The 21380-nt window shown below is 49.7% G+C and overlaps 2 protein-coding genes across 6 annotated transcripts; both read left to right on the top strand.

Moving 5' to 3' along the window:
* Positions 1 to 857: 857 nt before the first annotated feature.
* On the top strand, positions 858 to 10884 carry LOC120318521 (RNA-binding protein 14-like). Of its 2 annotated transcripts, none has more exons than XM_039366225.1 (3): positions 858 to 1359; positions 7664 to 8882; positions 9959 to 10884. In XM_039366225.1, exons 1-3 carry the CDS (start codon positions 1011 to 1013, stop codon positions 10179 to 10181), a joined length of 1791 nt encoding a protein of 596 aa, XP_039222159.1. In that variant the 5' UTR covers positions 858 to 1010; the 3' UTR covers positions 10182 to 10884. The 2 variants fall into 2 exon arrangements, with proteins under 2 accessions (XP_039222159.1, XP_039222158.1); XM_039366224.1 differs by lacking the exon at positions 858 to 1359 and adding an exon at positions 2637 to 4147.
* Positions 1290 to 20142, top strand: ZNRD2 (zinc ribbon domain containing 2). Of its 4 annotated transcripts, none has more exons than XM_039366234.1 (5): positions 1290 to 1359; positions 16501 to 16596; positions 16761 to 16915; positions 17901 to 17985; positions 18520 to 20142. In XM_039366234.1, exons 2-5 carry the CDS (start codon positions 16578 to 16580, stop codon positions 18852 to 18854), a joined length of 594 nt encoding a protein of 197 aa, XP_039222168.1. In that variant the 5' UTR covers positions 1290 to 1359; positions 16501 to 16577; the 3' UTR covers positions 18855 to 20142. The 4 variants fall into 4 exon arrangements, with proteins under 4 accessions (XP_039222168.1, XP_039222167.1, XP_039222169.1 ...); XM_039366233.1 differs by lacking the exon at positions 1290 to 1359 and adding an exon at positions 4009 to 4147; XM_039366235.1 differs by lacking the exon at positions 1290 to 1359 and adding an exon at positions 4073 to 4150.
* Positions 20143 to 21380: the final 1238 nt, after the last annotated feature.

Genomic DNA, 21380 nt, shown 5'->3' with positions numbered 1-21380 from the left:
CTAGGGCAATATGACGCAGCATTGTTTGTCCTGCTGTCTTTAGCTTTGTTGTTGTTGTTAGTTGCGAAGTCGTATCCGACCCATTGCGACCCCATGGACAATGTTCCTCTAGGCCTTCCTGTCCTCTACCATCTTCTGGAGTCCATTGAAGCTCACGCCTGCTGCTTCAGGGACTCCATCCAGCCACCCCATTCTCTGTTCTCCTTCTATTGCCCTCTGTTTTTCCCAGCCTTGGGCTCTTCAAACTTTTTGGAGAGGCAGCTGTAGGGCAAACCAGAAAGTTTCAAGGAAATGCAGTTTATACTGCAACTTTTCTGTTGCAGGACTTCCCTGCATAAATTATAAGGTGCATCTAAGAGGAGCTGCTGCTGTCTAATCCCCAATTCGAATTTGTTCCTATTATTTATGCAGCTGTCACTTCCAACCCATAAGGGGGGGGGGGGAGGATGAAGAGTCTCAAAAGTCCCACCTACATATAAAAGCAATCTTCTACCTTTTTATATCTATGGCAATCGGGAGGGATGGCGCTCAATTGCGCAAGCGCAATGAGAGACCTCGCGAAAGAGGCGTTGCGTTTCAGCGCCCCGTCACATAGAGCTATTCCCCAAGAGCGGCGCAACTTGAAGGGTCTTCATTTCGCCCTAAGGAACCCCAATATCCGCGGGGAATCCACTCCCCTTCGGTCTTCATTCCCCGTAGGGAACCTCAATATCGGCGGGGAATCCACCCCTCCTTTCGTGTTAACGGCCGCAGGCTTTCCGCAGCTCGCCGTATCTTGTAAGTAAACACCGCATCCTGGCGGGCCTACCGCGCATGCTCCGGAGCAGCCGGGCGAGAGCGCGCGCGCCGAGAGCAAGAGGGGGGCGTGTCCGAGCTTCGCGCAGGCGCGTCGACGCGTTCCAACCTTTTCTCCCTCAGAAACCGCGTCGCTCTCGCGGGCGCCATTTTGTGGGGCCGCGTCGTCTCGTTTCTTTCCTTTCCTCCGGGTCTCCTCGGGACGGGCGGACCCGATGCAGCCGGGCGTGAAGGTGTTCGTGGGCAACGTGCCCGAGGAGGCGTCGCAGGTGGAGCTGCGCGACCTCTTCGAGGCGGCCGTGCCGGGCGAGGTGGTGAAGGTGGCCCTCATGAAGCAGTTCGCTTTCGTCCACCTGCGCGACGAGGCGGCGGCCGAGCGCGCCATCCAGAAGCTCAACGGGCACCTCCTGCACTGCCACCGCGTGGTCGTGGAGTTCTCCCGCCCGAGGCCCACGCACACCGTCAAGATCTTCGTGGGCAACGTCTCGGCCGCCTGCACCAGCGGCGAGCTGCGCGTCCTCTTCCAGGAGTTCGGGCCCGTCATCGAGTGCGACATCGTGAAAGGTAGCGCGTAGGGGCCCGAGAGGGGGAAAGGCGCCTCCCCTTCGCCCCAGATAGGCTGCCTCTGGACGGGGAGGCTCTGCTCCGCCGGTGGCAGGGTAGTCCTCGACTTACGACCCCCCGGGGAAAGGCCAGCCCCAAATTTCCACTGTGGAGTGATTTTCGCCCCGTTTTGTGGCCATCCTTCTCATTAGGTGGCCAAAGTCCTTGAGTTTCCACTTCAGGATCTGGCCTTCTAAAGAGCAGTCGGGGTTGATCTCCTCTAGGACCGACCGGTTGGATCGCCTTGCAGTCCAGGGGACTCGCAGGAGTCTTCTCCAGGACCAGAGTCCTTTAAGCTTAAGAAGAACATATGGAGAGCCTACTAGGGGTTGCAACAATGCCAAAAATTGGTAGCAGAGGTAATCCTGGACTTAACACAGTACATTTAATGACCCTTCAAAGTTACAGGGGCACTGGAAAAAAAAAAAAAGATTCTGGCCGTTGCAGCATCCGAAAGGTCACGTGATTAAAATTCAGCCGATTTGTATTTATGACGGTTGCAGCGTCCCTTGGGGGGGGGTGTTTACGTGATCAGCTGTTGCAGTGTTTCTCAACCTTGAGCATTTTAAGGTTTGATTAGCAGTAACCTGGCTAGTACTAGCTCAGAAAGTCAACAATTAAGGCCTGTGGTGGAACATCTTCATCATCAAAGGTATTGGCCAGCAAGTGCAAGGAAAAAAACAAACAAACAATTCCAACTTCACTCCTGACAACTTGTACAGTACTGGATTTCAAAGAACACTCCCATTCCAAAATTGGCCTTCAGCCCTGGTAATTCAGGAGTCATGTGACGTCCTTTTCCCTATCTCCATACCATCTACGTCAGTGTTTCTCAACCTTGACCATTTTAAGGCATGTGGACTTCAACTCCCAGAATTCCATAGCCAGCAATGCTGGCTGTGGAATTCTGGGAGTTGAAGTCCACATGCCTTAAAATGGTCAAGGTTGCTGGCTGTGGAATTCTGGGAGTTGAAGTCCACATGCCTTAAAATGGTCAAGGTTCTCTGGCTGTGGAATTCTGGGAGTTGAAGTCCACATGCCTTAAAATGGTCAAGGTTCTCTGGCTGTGGAATTCTGGGAGTTGAAGTCCACATGCCTTAAAATGGTCAAGGTTCTCTGGCTGTGGAATTCTGGGAGTTGAAGTCCACATGCCTTAAAATGGTCAAGGTTGCTGGCTGTGGAGTTCTGGGAGTTGAAGTCCACATGCCTTAAAATGGTCAAGGTTGCTGGCTGTGGAATTCTGGGAGTTGAAGTCCACATGCCTTAAAATGGTCAAGGTTGAGAAACACTGCCCTGTTGGGACCTCCTGACAAGGAAAGTCAGCAAGGAAGCCCGACTCACTTAACAGCCAAGTTACTAACTTAAGCCAGCCACTAAATTGGAGTCTTCCTACCAGCTGCTCTATCTCTTCCGGCTTAAGGCATTCCTTACAGGCAAGATGGATCTCTTTCTTTTTTGTGATCTATCGCTTTCTGAAATTCTGTGGGGATGCTCCCTCTTTTGTGCGTGATCTTTTTTCGAAAGCTAGCTGCATGTCTTCAACCGGCTGTTTTTCAAACGTGGCCACTTTTAAGAGGCCTGGACTTCAACTGCCAGAAGTCCATATGTCAGTAAAGTTGCCAAGTTTGAAAAACAACGAGGTCTTCAACCTTTTTGGAGAGGCAGCTGTAGGGCAAACCAGAAAGGTTCCAGGAAATGCAGTTTATACTGCAACTTTTCTGTTGCAGGACTTTCCTTCATAAATTATAAGGTGCATCTAAGAGGAGCTGCTGGTGTCTAATCCCCACTTCGAATTTGTTCCTATTATTTATGCAGCTGTCACTTCCAACCCATGAAAGAGTCTCAAAAGTCCCACCTACATATAAAAGCAATCTTCTACGCTTTTATATCTATGGCAATCGGGAGGGGCGGCGCTCAATTGCGCAAGCGCAGTAAGAGACCTCCCGAAAGAGGCGTTGAGTTTTAGCGCACCGTCGCATAGAGCTATTCCCCAAGAGCGGCGCAAATTAAGGGTCTTCATTTTCCCCTAAGGAAGCCCAATATCCGCGTGGAATCCCCCCCCGTTCGGTCTTCATTCCCCTTAGGGAACCCCAATATCCGCGGGGAATCCACCCCTCCTTTCGTGTTGAGGACTGCAGGCTTTCTGCAGCTCGCTGTATTTTGTAGGAAAACCTCTCACCCTAGCGGGGCTACTGCGCATGCTCCGAAGCAGCCGGGCGAGAGCTCGCGCGCCGGAAGCAGGAAAGGGCGTGTCCGAGCTTCGCGCAGGCGCGTCGGCGCGTTCGACCCTTCCCTCCCTTCCGCTCGGGAATCGCGTCGCTCTCGCGGGCGCCATTTTGTGGGGCCGCGTCGTCTGGCTTTTTTCTTTTCCTCCGGGTCTCCTCGGGACGGGCGGACCCGATGCAGCCGGGCGTGAAGGTGTTCGTGGGCAACGTGCCCGAGGAGGCGTCGCAGGTGGAGCTGCGCGACCTCTTCGAGGCGGCCGTGCCGGGCGAGGTGGTGAAGGTGGTCCTCAAGGAACAGTACGCCTTCGTCCACCTGCGCAACGAGGCGGCGGCCGAGCGCGCCATCCAGAAGCTCAACGGGCACCTCCTGCACTACCGCCGCGTGTTCCTCGAGTTCTCCCGCCCGAGGCCCACGCACACCGTCAAGATCTTCGTGGGCAACGTCTCGGCCACCTGCACCAGCGGCGAGCTGCGCGTCCTCTTCCAGGAGTTCGGGCCCGTCATCGAGTGCGACATCGTGAAAGGTAGCGCGTAGGGGCCCGAGAGGGGGAAAGGCGCCTCCCCTTCGCCCCAGATAGGCTGCCTCTGGACGGGGAGGCTCGGCTCCCGCGCTCAGCTCCGCCTATGGCGGGTAGTCCTCGTTTTACGGCCCCCCGGGGAGAGTCCCGCCCCAAATTTCCACGAATGATTTTCGCCCCGTTTTATGACCATACTTGCCACGGTTGTTAAGGGAATCGCCTCAGTCACGCACCTGTGAAGGGAAGCCGGCATCCCCCATTGAGGTTTGCTTGTAGGAAGATCGCAAAAAAAGAGGATCACGTGACCTCCGGGACGCCGCAAACCGTCCTAACTCGAGTCGGGGGCCAAATGTTTGAATTTGGATCAGGTGACCTTGGGGGGGGGGCTGCGAAGGTAAAAAAAAAAATCCCATCGCAAGTTTTTCAGTGCCGTTGTAACTTGGAGCAGTCACTAAACGAGACCACGTGGCCTCCCAGGGACACTGCAAACCGTCCTAACTCGTGTCGGGCCAAATGTTTAAATTTGGATCACGTGGCTTGGGGGGGGCTGTGAGTGTGTGAAAAAAAACAATCACAAGTTGCTTTTTTTTCCAGTGCCGTTGTAATGGTGACTAAACAGACGGTTGGAAGTCGAGGACTACCTATGGTGGAGGATAGGGTGGGATTCCAGGGTGGGCTTTTTTTTGTCATTTGAATGCTCATTGCTCTGTTTCCCCTTTTCATCTGTTCATTAGTTCTTGCAACAGCTCCGACCCGGTGACCGAACGTACCCGCCGGGCGGCGGTTTGCAAAGACGAGCGACAGGCCGCCCTTTATCCCTTTGGCTCGGGCGCCGCCACACACTACAGAAGGGGCAGGCTGGGAAGGGAGTAAGAGGCTTTTAAGGGGGCGGGTGGGTGGGATCGGACCCCGGTGTCGCCGTGCCAACGATGGAGCGCAGCGCTGTGGACCTTCTCTTCCTATGGGTGCCCTCGCGGTGGGCAAGCGAAGGCATTTCGGCCAAGAGCGGGCACGACTCAGTAGGGACAATAGTCTTCCGTCCGTTTTATTAGTCTGAATTCCTTGCTGGATGGCGGTGGGGAGAGATAAGGCCTCCAGTCTTGGCCAGATTGTTTTTGTTTGTGTCCTGCCTTTATTATTTTGACAAATCACTCAATGCGAACATATCTAACACACTTTTCTCCTTATTTTCCCCACCACAACAACCTTGTACGTTGGGTTGGGCTGAGAGAGAGATACTGGCCCAAAGTCACCCAGCTGGTGGGACTAGAACTCGTTGTTTCCTGGTGCTTTAATCATAATGTACTTCTTTTACGGATGGCTGCGATATCCTGAAGGTTGGGGGGGGGAGGGAAGGTGAATCTCTCTGCTCCTCCTTGCCTTGGGGGGGGGGCATATCAGCAAAATATTAAGAACCAGAACCTAATGGTGATATAGTGGCTTTATGTATTTGGAGCTTTGTTCTCCCCCTCCATCTTGGAGCCAGACAAATATTTATTATGTTTGGTTCTTTCAAGAATCCTATTGTAGAGGTTGGATATACTACTGTAGTACATCCATCTTTTTTGCCACTGTTGTGAATCACTACAGTTTTTAAGTGAATTAATGTGGTTTTTGAGTGAAAGCTGATGTCTCCATTGACTTTGCTTGTCAAAAGCTCACAAATGGCAATCACGGGACCCCATTGTAAATACATGCTGATTGCCAAGCACCCAACGTTACCACACAAGCAAAATCACATGGGATAGCACAACGGGCAGAAGTGCAAGGGCCAGTCACAAGTAACTTTTCAGCGCCGTCGTAACTTTAAATGGTTGCTAAACAAAAGGTTGTAAGTCAAAAGACTTCAAAGAGGTTGGGTGGTTGGGAAATGGGGGCCTAGACGTTTTTGTACCCGTGGCCAAAAGGAAGAGCAAAACTTGTGCCTAGTAAAAAAATATTATTTTTGTGATACTGCTTTTCCTACTTGCAGTGCAAGTGGTCCGAATGGGAGGCTATGAAAGCATGGATTGATAGTCTATGCTAGTAGTCGTTGATATAGAAGACCTCCAACGTCCCTTCCAGCCCTGTGACACTATGACTTTTTGAACATGGGGCGTGCCTTATCCTGTGGCTATTGGATTCCTATGGCTTTTTCAGTGGTGACAACCAATAGGTCTAGTTACTCAGGCAAGTTTTTCCTGGAGGCTAAAGAATAAGAACATTAGTAGTCTTCAGTTTCTAAGGGGAAAGAAGCTTTTATCTTTGAACATTGAACCAAGAAAACCTCCACTATTCCTAATTATCAACCATGTGATTAGAGCCCCTTTATTATTTCTTAATAAGGAGAGTAATCTGTGTCCCCAGGTTCAGGGTTTACTAAAATAGGTCTACATTTTTGCTCTGATTTCTGTTCCGTAGTTCTATTTTGTTTAAACAGAATGGAAATTTGACAATTGTTTGCAACATTATCCAACTTTGGCACAGTCTGGCTCAGTCCTTATTTCAGAAATTCTCTACCGTTAGGTTTGGATTGATTTTCTCTTGTAGAAAAAGAGAAAAATTATAGTTTTGGGAAATCCAGCATGATTCATCCGTGAACCAACCCAAGTATAAATTAATTCAGCAGATGTGACATAGTACGTAGTACAGAACAATGATCAGAGCTTTTTCAGCTCCTATCAGATGGTTCTCAGTATTGCAGACATAGGTTTTATATCCGTCTGTGGCCATCATGCTATTCCCCAACAAAGTTGCTTGTTGCTACCCAAGAATTGTAACCCTAATTTATACCTTATTTTCCCATAGTTTCTGATTAATGGATAGTCGGGTATTTTGTTGAATAAAAAAATGTTCAGAGTTGAAAGGCCTCAGTTCCCACTGCTAGTTGGTTTCTGGTTTGCACTAACCTGGAGAAGCAGAAAGAAATGTTGCTAACTTGTTCCTGAGAGTTTTGACAATCTTGACTCTATAATCACCAATGTGAATTCAGAAGGGAAAAGTCTTAACATGTGTTCTGCACCTAATGTGAAGCGTAGGAGATGCTTGTATGTTTTCTAGGTCCTTAATCTGCATATCCTTTAGAGGCAGCCTGTTCTACTTCTAAACAGCTCTCATGGGAAGTTTCTCCTAATGTTTGCTTGAGCCCAGTTCTAGTTTTGCCCTCTGGAGTAAATAATAATAATAATAATAATCAAACCTGTTCTGTCTTCTGCACGGTGATCTGGGAATTAATCCTCCTTTTTGTGAAATCAGCTAAGCAGATCCTTCAGGTACTAGAGGTGTTAGTGGGTGAGAGGGGAACCCAGGTGCAGCGTTCAGTATCCTGTGCCTTGCTAAGTGCCAGTGGCCTCTTTGTTGTTCCTCGTAGCTGTTAGAATGGGAAAGCCGCCCGCTGTCGCAGACGGAGACTGCTTCCCAGTGGATGCATGGCAGGTTATAAAGCCTTTCTCTGTATCCAAGGCATCTCCCCATAGGAATGGTTTCCAGTAATGAAATGTCATGTGTTCCTTATTGATAACCTTCTGTCTGCTGCTTTATCAGACTACGCGTTCGTGCACATGGAGAAAGACGAGGATGCTCGAACCGCCATTGAACACCTGAACGGAAGAGAAATCAAAGGCAAAAGGATCAACGTGGAACTTTCCAACAAAGCTCACAAGAGGGGGGTTGCCGGCTATATCGGCCAGTTTGGCGGAGATGAGAAGAACAAAATCCCAACCTTAGAGAACATGCAGGCCAGGAACGACGGCGTGAGATCCGGTAACCTTGCCTTCCCAATGGGCAATCCGGCGTATTCTTCCGCTGACTACGATTACCAGCAGCGGATGAACAACAACAATTTAAGCAAGTTCGACTCGAACGGCCAAGCCAGGCAGATCTCCCCGTCTTTCTTCAGAAGGGACCGGAGCCCGCTAAGACGCTCGCCCACAAGAGCGGGCTACGCGCTTCCCATGACTGGCCAGCAGGCTTCCTACAGAGATCAGCCTGCAGCATCCCTTGGGATGGCCTACAGGCCTCAGCCTACCACTGGGCAAGCAGCCATGTACAGAGCCCAGCCCTCGACTATGCTGGGAAATGCATACAGAGGCCAGTCCTCTGTTGCCATGGGACCCTCCAATTCTCAGACAGGCGCGGCCGCCTCGGCATTAACCTCCTATAATGCTCAAGCCTATGGAACCCAGGCCGCCGCTTCCCAAGTTGCCACTTACGAAGCCCAGCCCTCCACATCGTACGCTGCTGCTTACGGGGCCCAGACCGCTGCCTCCTACCCAGCTTCCTACGGGGCCCAAGCAACTGCCCTCTCCGCCTCTTACGGAGCCCAGGCGGCGGCCGGCCAGTCCGCCTTGTACGCAGCCCACACCCTCTCGGCCCAGCCTGCTTCCTACGGAGTCCAGCCCGCCGTTGGCCACGCTGCTTCCTACGGGGCTCAGGCGTCATCTGCTTACGGGACCCAGTCTGCAGCCAGCCTGGCGGCAGCCTATAGCATGCAGGATGCTGCGGCTGCCGCAGCCGCTTACAAAACGCAGCTGTCCGCTTCGCTGCCCGCAGCCTATGCAGTCCAGCAGTCTGCTTCGGCCCCCGTAGCCGCAGGGTATAGGTCTCAGGCTTCGGCATACAATGGGCAGCAGGCAGCTTCCTACGCGGGAATGTCCCAGGCGGAAACTGCCGCTCTCCACCCACTGTACGAACGGACACGTCTCTCCCCGCCACGTGGCAGCCGTGAGGATCTCTACAGGAAAGCAGCTGCAATGAACAAGAGGTATGCAGCTTTGATCATGCTTTTTGCGCGCCACTCCCGCGTCCTGTCCAGGGAGCTCTCTGTACTTCAGAGGGACTCAAAACCTGAGACTTCGTTCTGCGGTTCCTATCAGGCGGCAGATTCCTTTCCAATCCTTGAATTTGGGAGTGTGCCCGTAAACGGGAAGGGGTTGGGAATGGAGCTTGCTAACCTTTTGCTTCCTTGGTTCTGCCTTTAGATTTATTTATTTTTTCCTCTCTCAGCTGATCTTTCCGCCCTTTTTCTGTGCTTTTTCTCTTGAAGGGGAAAGGGAGCGAAAGATAGTTACACTCATACTTTACCTCTCTCCCAGTCTGCATGTTATAAATACATTCACATAAGAAAGAAGAGAGACTGTAATTACCCACCATACCTGGGCAACTTGGTGGAAGGTACATTGGCTCTGCTTCATGGATCTACCCTATCATATGAAAGTGAAGCTAGGCACTTTAAGGCTCCTTAACTCAGCTTCAGTACAAAGGTACTTAAGGGCTGTATTTGATTCTTTCCTGATCCAAAGAGACCAGACTAGGTTCCGGTCAACTTGGAGGGGGGAAAAAAAAAAATCCCCCGCTCACCGTGCCCTATATTTTGAGCCACGTTCAACACCCAGGAGCCTGAAATTTTAAGTGGTTGAATTTGAATGCAGAACATGAGATACCATAACTGAATCCTTGAGCAAACTTTAAAAAGTGTTTTCCTGGCCAGATTATTAACCAGACTTTTCCTACCAGTTCAAAAGTTGACCTTAATGCAAGTTGGGCTCCTTAACTCAAGCTATAATTTAGCTAAGCCAATTGAGAGATTCTCTGTATCATCCCAAGACACAAAATAACTCCCAATTCTTGTAAGATAGCAGAGGGGGAAAAAATTCTCCTTTGAATTCTTCTAAAAGGTTTCTGTCTGCGCTTACACTTATCAGTGCTCTCCTCTGCCAGATTTGGGGGGGAAGGGGTACCCTTGTCACAGCATATATTTTATTGGGGCGTTTGCCGCGAGCCTCTTTCTCTCTCTCTTTTTTTTTAAAAAATTTACCAAATGTCTCTTCTTTTAACCAGGTACAGTTCTGATCTCTCAGATGACCGCCGTTTATCTGACTTCTCTGATTTCCGCCGCTTATCCGACTCCCCCCATGCGTACCGCCACTCGCCAACAAAGGCTCAACTGGACTATCGCCGCCTTCCCGAAATGCAGTCTGATGCCCGTTACGCAGGTGCCTATGGCGATTACTTGCGTAACGCACAACTGCAGCTGCATGCTAGTTACCAGCGCCGCATGTAGACGAAATTCCCCGTCTTCTGGGGTGGGACTCTCGTTGCCATGGCCTCCGCCGTCGTAACCCGTAGAGCATAATTCCAGCCACTGCGTCCTTAGGGAGCAGTTTGATTTCAGAACATCCTTTTAGACCTGAACCTTTCTCGATCATGGGTGCCCTAGCTCACTTTAGTTCTTAACATTTCTTTTTCTTTTTGTTGTTCTTCCTTACGCCATGTAACGGGTGCGATATTTACCTTAGGCAGCTAGGTGAGTCCTATACGCTGCCCCACGATGAACGATTTTCTGGGGGGAAAAAAAATCTTTTGAGTGATTCCCTTAAACTTACCGTTAGGGCATTCTTTTCAGCCTCAGTAGCCTAGTACATTGGTGCACCCTGGACCTCTTAAAACCAAAGTATGGTGTGCGGGCTGGTTGTTTGGCACAAAGAACAACGTCCACTTCAGTTTCCTTGGTCTGGCCTTTCTAGAGATCGCCCCAATGAGAGAGAAAAAAAATTCCACCTAGTCACCTTCATTTTAATGAGGAGAGAATCACCTTTTCAAATCAGCTCAGTTGCTTTTTATTGTAACGGCATCCTTCATTGATTTATGACAGTCTATGCTGTGCGAGTAACCCTTATGTTAGAAGTGAGTTTAGATCCTTTTTTTTTTTCTTTCTTTTTTTGGTATTACTGTAAATAAAACGGGCTCACTGACATTTTAGACCACCCAGTTTGTGTTATGATTTCGGAGTGTGCGCACAAGTAGCCATTCATTCATCCTTTTTTTTCCCCTTTTTCTTTCATTGGTATGTGTATAAAACCAGTTTTGTCCCACTGGAGGTTTTTATCCTGTGGCTCCTATCATTCCCGGCCATTTTCCCCATACGGGCTGTGGGTAAAGACGTCAGATGATCCAGAATCGCTGGCAGGGGCTTAGTCTGAGAACGAGTGCTGTAAAACAGTCCCGTGGAAGACTTGATTCTGCCAAGGGGTTCCTGGGAAGTGGGCAATCTGCATTCAGCGTGGGTGGGTGCAGACCAGGTGTGTCAAGCCCATTTGAATTCCTTAGATCCCTGCTCCAAGCTATAGCATTAACAGAACCGGAGTCACCCTTTCGTGCGTGAGGAACCCAATGCACCTGTGGCAGTGATGGCGAACCTTTTAGAGACCGAGTACCCCAAAACTGCCCGCCCGCCCTGCTCTCCCCCCCCCCATACAGGGCCACTCACCACCTCCACACAGATCACCCAGGTGGACCAGCAGTGCCATGGTGGCCATGCCCCCCACCCACGCCCCACAGCGTCAACTGCACGCGACAGGGAGCAAGGGCAGAGTCTTGTCCCCACTGCCTGGCTGCCATCTCGTCTGCGCTGCTCTGTGCGGGCCACGCTCGGGGGCGACTCCTCCGGGGGGGGCTACTGGTGAGGTGGGGCTGGGGTGATGTCACAGGTGCCCACAGAGAGGACTCTTGGGTGCCGCCTCTGGCACACGTGCCATAGGCTCGCCACCACTGGCCCTAGGCATTCAAAGACAAATTGCAGTTGCGAAGCCTTCTGTCAATACAGTGCAGGTAGTCCTTGACTTACAACCACAGCGGAGCCCAACATTCCCGTTAACTAAGCAAGACGTTTGCTAAGTGAGTTTTGTCCCGTTTTGCAACTTCTTGCCACATTCGTGAAGCGCATCGCTGCAGTTGTTAAGTTAGTAGCACAGTTGTTAAGTGACTCTGGCTTCCCCGTGGGACTTCGCTTGTTCAAGGGGGGGGGGGAATCCCACGACTGGGACCCTGCAGCCGTCGTAAATACGAGTCAGTTGCCAAGCCTCTGAAGTTTGATCACCTGACCCTGGGGATGTTGCAACAGTCCTGAGGTGAAAAAACGGTCCTAAATTACTTTCTTCAGAGCCGTTGTAACTTCGAGCGCTCGCTAAATGAACGGTTGTAAGTCGAGGACTGCCTGTAGTTGCGCGTAAATGGAGACAAGTCACCATTTTCCTTCTGTCCCATTTGATCTCCACGCAGGCGAGTTCCCAACATAGGGGGAAAGAAGCGTGTGGATATGACCCTGGAAGGCTTGGAATAGCTGTTGTGATTCCTGGCAACTCACTGTGGTTGCTTTTTCCCCAAAACCAAAGCTTGGTATGTTCCTTGTGCTAGACCGTGGCTTATTTAGTTAGCCATGGTTTAATAGCCGGGTTTCTAGTACACATTTGCCAAAATCAGTTGGCCATAGATGTGTAGTCTGTCACATCCATGAATTTCACTTAATTCATCCTCAGCAAGAGCCATCCCAGGATTCCAAACTCTGTTGAAGATTAAAGAAACGGGTTCCTGTTACAGTAGAAAAATAAAATAAAGTGGGAGTTTGGGTCAGGAAGTCCTGAAGGACACCGATAAGAAGCCTTGACGATGATTTAATAACTCCCAGTTAAAAGAACTTAAGTTTTCCTTTCAACAGTTCTTTCTCCATTATGAAAGACTCTGCATTTGACAAGAAGTGACATTGGAGCAATAAAATGTTGCATTTAAAGGTGGGAAAGGCATTGCGCACTGTGGCATCCCAACATTCAAATAATGCAAGGTGACTTGGATAAGGAATTCAGTCCTGGCACTTTAAATTTGATTTTATTTTTTTGTTAACATTCAACTTAGCCCGTATTGTTTCTTGGCAAGCTTTTCGGGGATTCTTAATGGCATTGTAATATGGATCCTGTCATTTCATCCCTGCTTAAAAGTCAGTCAATGTCAATAACTATTTAATCCTGTCTGGGTTTTTTTCTTAACAGTATGCAAACTTTTTTTTTTATGTTGCTACTGGGAATTAGGAGAAGTTGGGCAATTTCTGCCTGATCCACAAGACTTGAGAGTACAGGCAGTTCTCGGCTTACGACCTCCATGGAGCCCCACATTTCTGTTGCTAAGCAAGACATTGAAGTGAATTTTGCTCCGTTTTACGACCTTGCCAGTTATTAAGTGAATCGCAGTAGTTGTTTAGTAACACGTTTAAGCGAACCCGGCTTCCCCATTGATGTTGCTTGTCAGAAAGTCAGAGAAGATAAATCACATGACCCCAGGATGCTGCAACCGTCATAAATATGAATCAGTTGCCAAATGGCTGAATTTTGATCACGTGACCAGGGAATGGTGCAACCGTCCTAAGTCATTTTTTTTTCAGCGTCATTGTAACTAAATCAACTGTTGTAAGTCAAGGACTACCTGTCTAGTCTTAAAAAAAATAAATAAACAGTCATTGGTTGCATAGACTGACTAGCCAGAAACACATTTCTGACATGTTTTAATTTCAACAAGCCACAACTTGCTCGTTAATCAGTCCGTTTTGGTGCTGCTCATCGTATTGGTCCCAGTTCCTTCCAAATGGAGCTCAAAGGGACAAAATTAACCGTTGATCCACAAAGATGCTTAAGATCCTTCGTCCATGAATTCCTGGGCATATCGCTCGACAGCGGGGGAATCCTCCAGAAGAATTAAGGCCTAAAGCTGCAGGTGAGAAGTAGGAAACGGTGTCCTTTTTAGCCAGTTTGGGTATTCCAGCAGGAATGTCGGTTTTTGGTGAAAGGCTGCGCTTCCTTTCGTCTCCTTACAGCGCTATAAAACTACAAAGCTAGTGGCTTACGGTGACATGGACTGATCATCCTTTTTTCTTGGGAAATTTTCAGACAATAATTCCCCTTCTGTTGAGAGTGCGCATGTGTATATCTCTATTGCGTTTCAGTTCCTCTTAGGATACAAGGATCCCAGGTGTGGCGTTAGAGAAATGCACAGGCCACTTTTAGGATAGCTAATCAAATACCTGCCTCAAGACTCTTTCTCTGGGTTCACAACTCCACTGAACCCTATGCTAATACAATTAGTCCCCGACTTACAACCACAATTGAACCCCAACATGTCTGTTGCTGAGTGGGACAGTTGTTAAGTGAGTTGTGTCTCATTTTACGAGCTGGCTCGGCACAGTGAAGTAAATCACTGCAGTTGGTTAAATTCAGTAATAACCATTGTTGAGCGACTCTGGCTTCCCCATCAACTTACTTCGCTTCTCAGAAGGTTGCAAAAGGTGGATTACACGATCCCGGAAAACTGCAACCGTCATAAATACGAGTCAGTTGCCGAGCTTCTGACTTGTTTGACCATGGGGATGCTACAACAGTGGTGTTAAAAAAAGGTCACTTTTTTCAGTGCCGTTTGTAACTTTGCTCCAACCTGGAAGTTTTTAAGAAGAGACTGGACAGCCATTTGTCCGGAATGGGATAGGGTTTCCTGCCTGTCCGGGGGGTTGGACTAGATGACCTCCAAGGTCCCTTCCAACTTTATTAATAATTATTATTATTATTATTCTACTAAATGAGCTCTTGTAAGTTGAAGACTAACCTGTAATAGAGGCTGGGACTGCCAAAATCTGGTTTGCTACTTTAAGCCTGCATAGTTAGGTCGAAGATCTTTTCGAAACCTGGTTTATCAAACGGGCTGGCTTCACAAAGACCCCCCCAGCTGGAGCCGACCGACAACCGCGAGTGGCGCGACATGAAAGAAAGAAAAATGGGCGTTTGCACCCGGATCGCTCCTAAACCGAGTTGGGGATGGGTCACGAGCCCCCCCCCCAGCCCCTTTCAGCCCGAATCGGGCGAGCTGCGGGCCGGAAAGCTTTGCCTGCGACCCTCGGCCCTTCTTCGCCCACGTGGGGGACAAAGTCCTCCGCGAGCCCAAAGGCCAGAGGAGGGAGGCGTCGTCGTCTCCCCCCTTGGGCTCGCGATCCGGTAGCGGCGGCCGCCGCCCTTCGCCGTACCCCGATTCCGAAGGGGGCGACCTCAAGCGTTGGGACCACCACCCGGCAAAGGGCTACCCCTATCCTCACACCCGCCGGAGAGGGAAGCGTCCGGGCAGGGTGGGCTAAGCGGAGACCCCCGAGAAGACCGGCGCTTGTCTCGGGATCCCGCCCGGGAGAACGTCCACCTCGGAGCAGCAGGTCCCGCTTCGTCCTTCCGCGTCCGAGGATCGGTGGGCGCCGTCGTCGACCCTTTGACGACTCTAAAGCCGGGGATGGGCGAGCTTGCATTTCACGAGAGGAAAAGCTCTTTAAAACTTTGATAAAAACTTTGGATTTTACAACCATTCCCAAAAAGCGGGGGGGGCCTCACCTCTTTCCTCATCCAACCCAGTTAACTCTGGCAAACTTTCTGCTATCATTGAAAAGCTGGGGATATAAATCTAACCAGCATAACCCAGGATCATCCTAGCTAGCAGAGTCCTCTTCAAGCTTGCTTGGTTATGATGTCCGGGTCTTATCAAGGCTTCTCGATTGGGGAAGATGCTTTGCACAGTTGCAAGGGTTTCTCCCTTCGGCCCAGATCTGGGGGGCTGCGGGGGGGGGATCCTGGGAAACCAAGATGATGATACGGACAGCCTCCAGGCTTTGGGGAGAAACATCCTTCTAAAGGCTTGGGTGTCACTCATTGGTGGCCCAAGGTGTCTGGAGGCATCCTTCCCAGCATACACATTTCATTAAAAAAAAAAAAAAAGCTATTCCCCTTGCTGGCTGGGGGATTCTGGGAGTTGAAGTCCACCCACCTTCAAGCCGCCAAGGTTGAGACTTAAACCGATGTAGGATTGGAAAAGGGGACAGTTCTGCGGTAGCCATGACCGTGGGACAGAGGCAAATTCTCCCCAATGAACACTTTGCAACAATTACAGGTTTCGGAGTTGTCGTTTCAGAATAACAAAGCCCTGCGGGCATTTTAGCGCCAGAGATTGCCAATCCCACCCGGAGATGCAGCCCTCTTTGGAAGACTTGGGCTTTTGACGTATTACAGTTGCCCACGCGGTGTGCCTAAATCCTCCCGCGTGCAACTTGCGTCTGCGCCGCCCTCGCTCCCACGCCCTGCTTTCCTCGGTCCTCTGTTCAAATCCTGCATCGGTTTAAACTAGGGTTTTTCAAACGTGGCCCTTTTAGGACTTGTGGACTTCAACTCCCAGAATTCCTCAGCCAGGCACACAAACCCCGGTTTAAACCCTCCAATGCATCCGACGAAAGCTCGAGCCGTTAAATAGAGTCTTGATGGTTGGAAAAGCGACCAATTCCAGGAAAGCTCCTATAACTAAGGAAAATTACAATCCGAGTCCTGTCTCACATTGACGGCCAGCATTCCAATAGTTGGTCGAAACATAACTTTTGTTTTTATTTTGTTTTTTAAAAAAAGACCTCACGATTCTTTCGATTGTAAAGAAGCCGGGAACAAACTTTCCCCGGAACCTTCGCGCGGATAGGTGAAGTTGCCCGGAGGACATTGAAAACCGTGGGACTACTTTTTTTTTTTCTTCTCCTTACGTAGGAAAGTCCTAGCAGGAGGTGGGCGGTGACGGAAGGAGGCGTGGCTAGCGCCGGAAGTTGCGGCAGAGGACAACCATCATGGCGCTGAGCGCGGCAGGTAACGTGGGGAGGGGAAAGGCGTCGCCATGGCGATGGGCCTGCGGCCTGGCAACGAGCCCGGAGCCCGGCCAGAGGCGATGGACAACGGGGAAGAGCAGGGGGGCGACTCGGGCTCCCGGCCCGGGCCTCGCCCCCATCTCGGCTTCCTCCTTCCCGGCGCAGGCCACGACGACCACGCCGAGTGGGAGCCGCCCTCCGAGGCCGAGCTGAAGGTGATCCAGGCCCGGCGCGAGCGGCAGGACAAGATCAGCAAGCTGATGAGCGAGTACCTGCTGAAGGGCTACCGCATGCTGGGCGAGTGCTGCGAGGAGTGCGGGGTGAGCGAGGCCGCCCCGGGGCGCGTGCAGAGGGCCCGGGCGGGGCTCTCCCCTCCCCCTTTGAGCTGAAGAGTGAAGAAAGCTGGAAAAAAAGGGGGCAACTTGGTGATCAAGCAAGAACAGAAGAGAGAGCAAGCAAGCTAAGGGAGATGCCCGGCTCCTTGATGCCATGGCTGGTGCCAGTCTAGGCTGTTTTCTGAAGAATGGATGGAGTGTTTCTTTAAACTCTTCTCCGGGATGTCCCAAAGATGCTTTTTCAGGAGGCAACTGGACTTTCATTGTTCTTTCTTGGAAGATGTTTCGCTTCTCCTCCAAGAAACTTCTTCAGCTCTGACTGGATGGTGGGGAACAGAAGGATTTATACTCCTTGCAGACAGCTGGTCATTTGCCTCCTTTTAGAGAGTCGATGACGCCACTTGGAGGTTTATCTATATCTTCAGGGTCATTTGAGTAGTGCAAAAATGGAACACAGTCCTTTCAGCAGTTCCAAGAAGGATCCCCACCCATTTGCACCACTCAGGTGACCCTGAGGACACAGGTAAACCTCCAGGTGGCCTCAACGGCTCTCTAAAAAAAAAAGGTAAATGACCAGCTCTGTCTGCAAGGAGTATAAATCCGTTCCCCGCCATCCGGTCAGAGCTGAAGAAGCTTCTTGGAGGAGAAGGGAAACATCTTCAAAGAAAAACAAGAAAGTCTACTTGTCTCCTGGAAAAAAGCAGCCATGATCTGGATGATGGAGCATCTCTATAGATGTCTTCTCCAGGATGGCACCAATTGGGAGTGGGTTGACGGTGTCATTCAAGGCCTGCGGTGAACAATATGTGTTGGGCAGGCCCAGTATGAAAAAGCAGTTTCCTTCAGCAAGGGGGGAGGCTTTCCTTCCTCTCCCTGGCCTGCATGCCCATCACATAGCTTTGGCAAACAAGCTCTGATTTCTACCCTTTTCTTGTCCCATCCCCTCTGCCTTGGTCACTTTTCCTTCCAGACCATTTTGCTGCAAGATAAGCAGAAGAAGTTTTACTGTGTCACCTGCCAAGAGCTTAATTCTGATGTGGACAAGGATAATCCAGGTACGGTGGGCAGAGGAAGCGGGGGCAGCGAGCAGTTATTCCTAATCATCTGCCCCACTTGGCGCAATCTGGTCCTCTCAGTATATTCCCCTGTTACGAAAAGAGACGATGGGAGCCGTTCCACGCTTCTGCAGCACCAAACTGAAACGGCCTGGGTGGGTTTCACAACATAAACGAGGTCTCCCAACTCTTAAATCCACTGCATCAGTAAATTATAAACTCTGAAATGTAATTCATATGCAAAAGGAGCTATTGGGTGGAAGTTTTGTGCAATTGCTGCTTCAGATCAAAATTGAATATTTTGGGCTGCTCTGGCAACTGAAGTAGCCTTGTATTTGTGAAGCTCTCTTTGCAAGCGTTCATGCGATTGGAAGAATCTCGGTGTTCAATTGCTGCTGAAGAGTCTGAACAGATTTTTTCTGCGCCGTACAAAAACATCCCTGGTCTTCAGCAACTGTCCCAGACAGTGCTTGTTGCTGAACCCAGAAGCAGCACCCTGTGATCTGACCTCTTTGATCTTCTGTCTCTCTCTAGCGCTCAATGCACAAGCAGCCCTTTCACAGGTGCGGGAGCGTCAGCTGGCTACTAACCCCGATGAAATGGCTTCACGCCCAGAGCATTGTGAAGGAGCATCTTTGGGTCTCCGGTCAAGCGCCCCTGACCCAGCCCTTCCAGCGCCCACTGCTGCCCCTAATTCTCCGTTGACGCGCAACATCCTGGTTGCGACGGAAGAGGCCATTCTACAGAAGATTGGCTGGGCAAGCCATCAACTCCAAGAAACCACCTCCGTTGAAAGGAGCATCCATCTCTGTTCACTGATCTGTTCCTGCACGGATGCTCTCAAGGGCATCAGGGAGCTGCCCCAGTGAGGATGGCCCAGCTTGAAATGGCAGTGCCAGGCCTAGAACGGAGTGTAGGCCACACCTGGGGTGCCAGAGGATCCCCCCACCATTCATCATAGGGGCTGGGTAATTTAAATAAGACCTGGCTCTCCCTTCTGATTAAATGTGAGCTTTTTTGCCTCGTACAAGTTGTCCTGACGTTTGAGGAATGTTTCAGAGGATTTGCGTGTATAGCTCTATCTAATCCGGGGCAAGGAAAGGATGGATAAAGAGTTAAACTGGTTTGGGGAAGGGAGATGTTGGGGCTAGCAACATTTCAGGCTCCAAATTTGGGGCTCCTGCAGACACGTCAGCCTAGATCCATTCACCATCCCGCTTGCTATCCAAAGATTTCAGGTTATCAGGAGCTCCATGCAGCGTTGTGGTTTTTTTGTTGTGAAGTATTAAACATTTCAAATTTCAAGGCACAAGATATGATTGTGTTGTGTCGAATCTTCGGTGGTTGTGAAGGAATCCATCTCGGCACGCGATTTTGCCCGTCTGGCGTGTCAGAGGCCACCCATCTTGGCACTTTTAATAACCGATAACGTGAAAAAGAAGATATAAGCTTAACGTGAAAAAGAAGATATAAGCTTAACGTGAAAAAGAAGATATAAGCTTGAGAAAATGGCAGCTTTTTCCTCTTAGGCGTCTTAGACGTTCTAGTAAATAAAATGAAAGCAACTCGGAGGATGCCTTGTTCACCTGAGTGGGGAATACTTTTGCCCACCTTGGATGACAAGGGACACTTAAGAGGAAGAATGGGAATTGTGACACCTGAAATTGGTCAGAGGTGATTGAATTACAGCGAAGTCCTTGACTTAAGAACTGAAATTAAGCCTGCAATTTTGGTCATAAATCTGGACAGTCATAAAGCAGATTAGTTATGTGACTGCATCCAATTTTGGGACCTTGTTTCATTTTGCTATGGGGATTTTTTACCCAAGAAACCGAAAGTGAATTTTCCAGAAGGAAAATGATATACATTATGGTCATGGGATGCTGCAAACGGTCGTAAATACGAGCCAGCTACCCAGTTCCCAAAATGCAGTCACATGACCCTTGAAGGCCATTCAAATCCGCATTGTAAGTCCCTTTTTGGGGGGGGGGGAGCCATTGTAACTTCAAGCTAAGTGACTGGTGATAAGTCATGTTCTACCTGTGGGAGTATTCCTGTGTGCAGGAATCTGTAGATTATCTTGTGCCTGGGCTTACATAACTGTAATAAGCTCCAGAAGACCAACCTCCTTCAAAAATAAATTACCAACTGTATGAATGCACTTGTTAGTTCTTTCTCCAACTAGGTTAAACCTGTTGTGTGGGTGCTTCCATTTTTTTTGTGGTGTTGGGTCACAAGCCTGGACGGCAAAGAAGAGAATCAGTCGGCTGGCAGTCATAGATAAGCGTGGAGCGGGAGAAACAAACACATCACGTTTTTGTGGCCTCGAATGATAGCTAAATGGAAAGTGGCTATGGAAGGGGGTGCAGTTCAGACAGACTTGTCATTGCACCCCAAAAACAAGCACAGAGCAAGGCCACAATGGTGTGGTTTCCTCGTATGGACTACCTTGAAATTGTAGTTCTGCAACAGTTCTGGATTTCCTGGCTAGGGGGGAGCAGATGTTATTCATGCCTCCCCCCCTGTTAGTGTAATCTTTAAATTGTTATTTATTGGGCTTTAAGCTGGTTGGTCAAGACTGGCATTGATCGAGAGTCCCTCAAAGAGTGTGCATGCCCCAGTTTTGGCAGGAAATTCCTGCTCTCCTGGCTGTTTCTGGTTTGCTCAGAGGCCGCTCTTTGCACTCTTCCACCATCCAAATGGAAGAAAAGCAGGTGACTTCTCCTTCCAGAACGTGGGTCCACCAGTTTGAGCCCACCAGAGATTGCACCTGATCCATCGTTGCCCCTTCAGCAGCCGAGCAAAATAGGCAAAGCATTTTCCCTCTTGGCCACGCTGCATCTGCGCCCTAGCTGGCACCACGTGCTGAGATGCCACAAAAGCAACTCGGTTAAGCAATGGGTGGCATCATGTAACCACGGTGCAATGCCCAAATTAAAAAGAAATAGGATAAGTAAGGAAGTAAGGAAAAGAGGGAGGGAAGGAAGGAAGGAAAGGAGGGAAGTGAAAGGAAGGAAAGGTAAGGATGGAAGGAAGGAAAAACGAGAAAGAGAGAAAGAAGGAAAGAATTGGGAAAGGGGAAAGGAAAAAGTGAAAGGAAAAAAGGATGGAAGGAAGGAAAATATGGGAGAAAAGGATAAAGAAGGAAAGAATTGGGAAGGGAGAGAGGAAGGAAGGAGGGAAGTGAAAGGAAGGAAAGATAAGGATGGAAGGAAGGGAAAATGAGAAAAAGATGGAAAGAATTGGGAAAGGGGAGAGGAAGGAAAGAAGGAAGGGGAAAACGGGAGAAAAGGATAGAGAAAGGAGGAAAATTGGGAAAGGGGAGAGGAAGGAAGGAGGGAAGGGAAAGGAAGGAAGGATGGAAGGAAGGAAAAACATGGGAGAAAAGGATCGAG

The sequence above is a fragment of the Crotalus tigris genome, unplaced genomic scaffold, assembly GCF_016545835.1.
Source record: "Crotalus tigris isolate CLP2741 ecotype Arizona unplaced genomic scaffold, ASM1654583v1 scf7180000020245.1906669, whole genome shotgun sequence".
Lineage (NCBI taxonomy): Eukaryota > Metazoa > Chordata > Lepidosauria > Squamata > Viperidae > Crotalus > Crotalus tigris.
This window is presented reverse-complemented; position numbering and strand designations above follow the sequence as displayed.

Bases quoted from the DNA above. Each gene is read 5' to 3' on its own strand.
- LOC120318521 (XM_039366225.1), top strand. From the start codon at position 1,011: ATGCAGCCGGGCGTGAAGGTGTTCGTGGGCAACGTGCCCGAGGAGGCG. The intron at 1,360-7,663 runs GTAGCGCGTAGG...CTGCTTTATCAG, and splicing joins CGAGTGCGACATCGTGAAAG to ACTACGCGTTCGTGCACATG. The intron at 8,883-9,958 runs GTATGCAGCTTT...TCTTTTAACCAG, and splicing joins GCAGCTGCAATGAACAAGAG to GTACAGTTCTGATCTCTCAG.
- ZNRD2 (XM_039366234.1), top strand. The intron at 16,916-17,900 runs GTGAGCGAGGCC...TTTTCCTTCCAG, and splicing joins AGTGCTGCGAGGAGTGCGGG to ACCATTTTGCTGCAAGATAA. The intron at 17,986-18,519 runs GTACGGTGGGCA...GTCTCTCTCTAG, and splicing joins TGTGGACAAGGATAATCCAG to CGCTCAATGCACAAGCAGCC.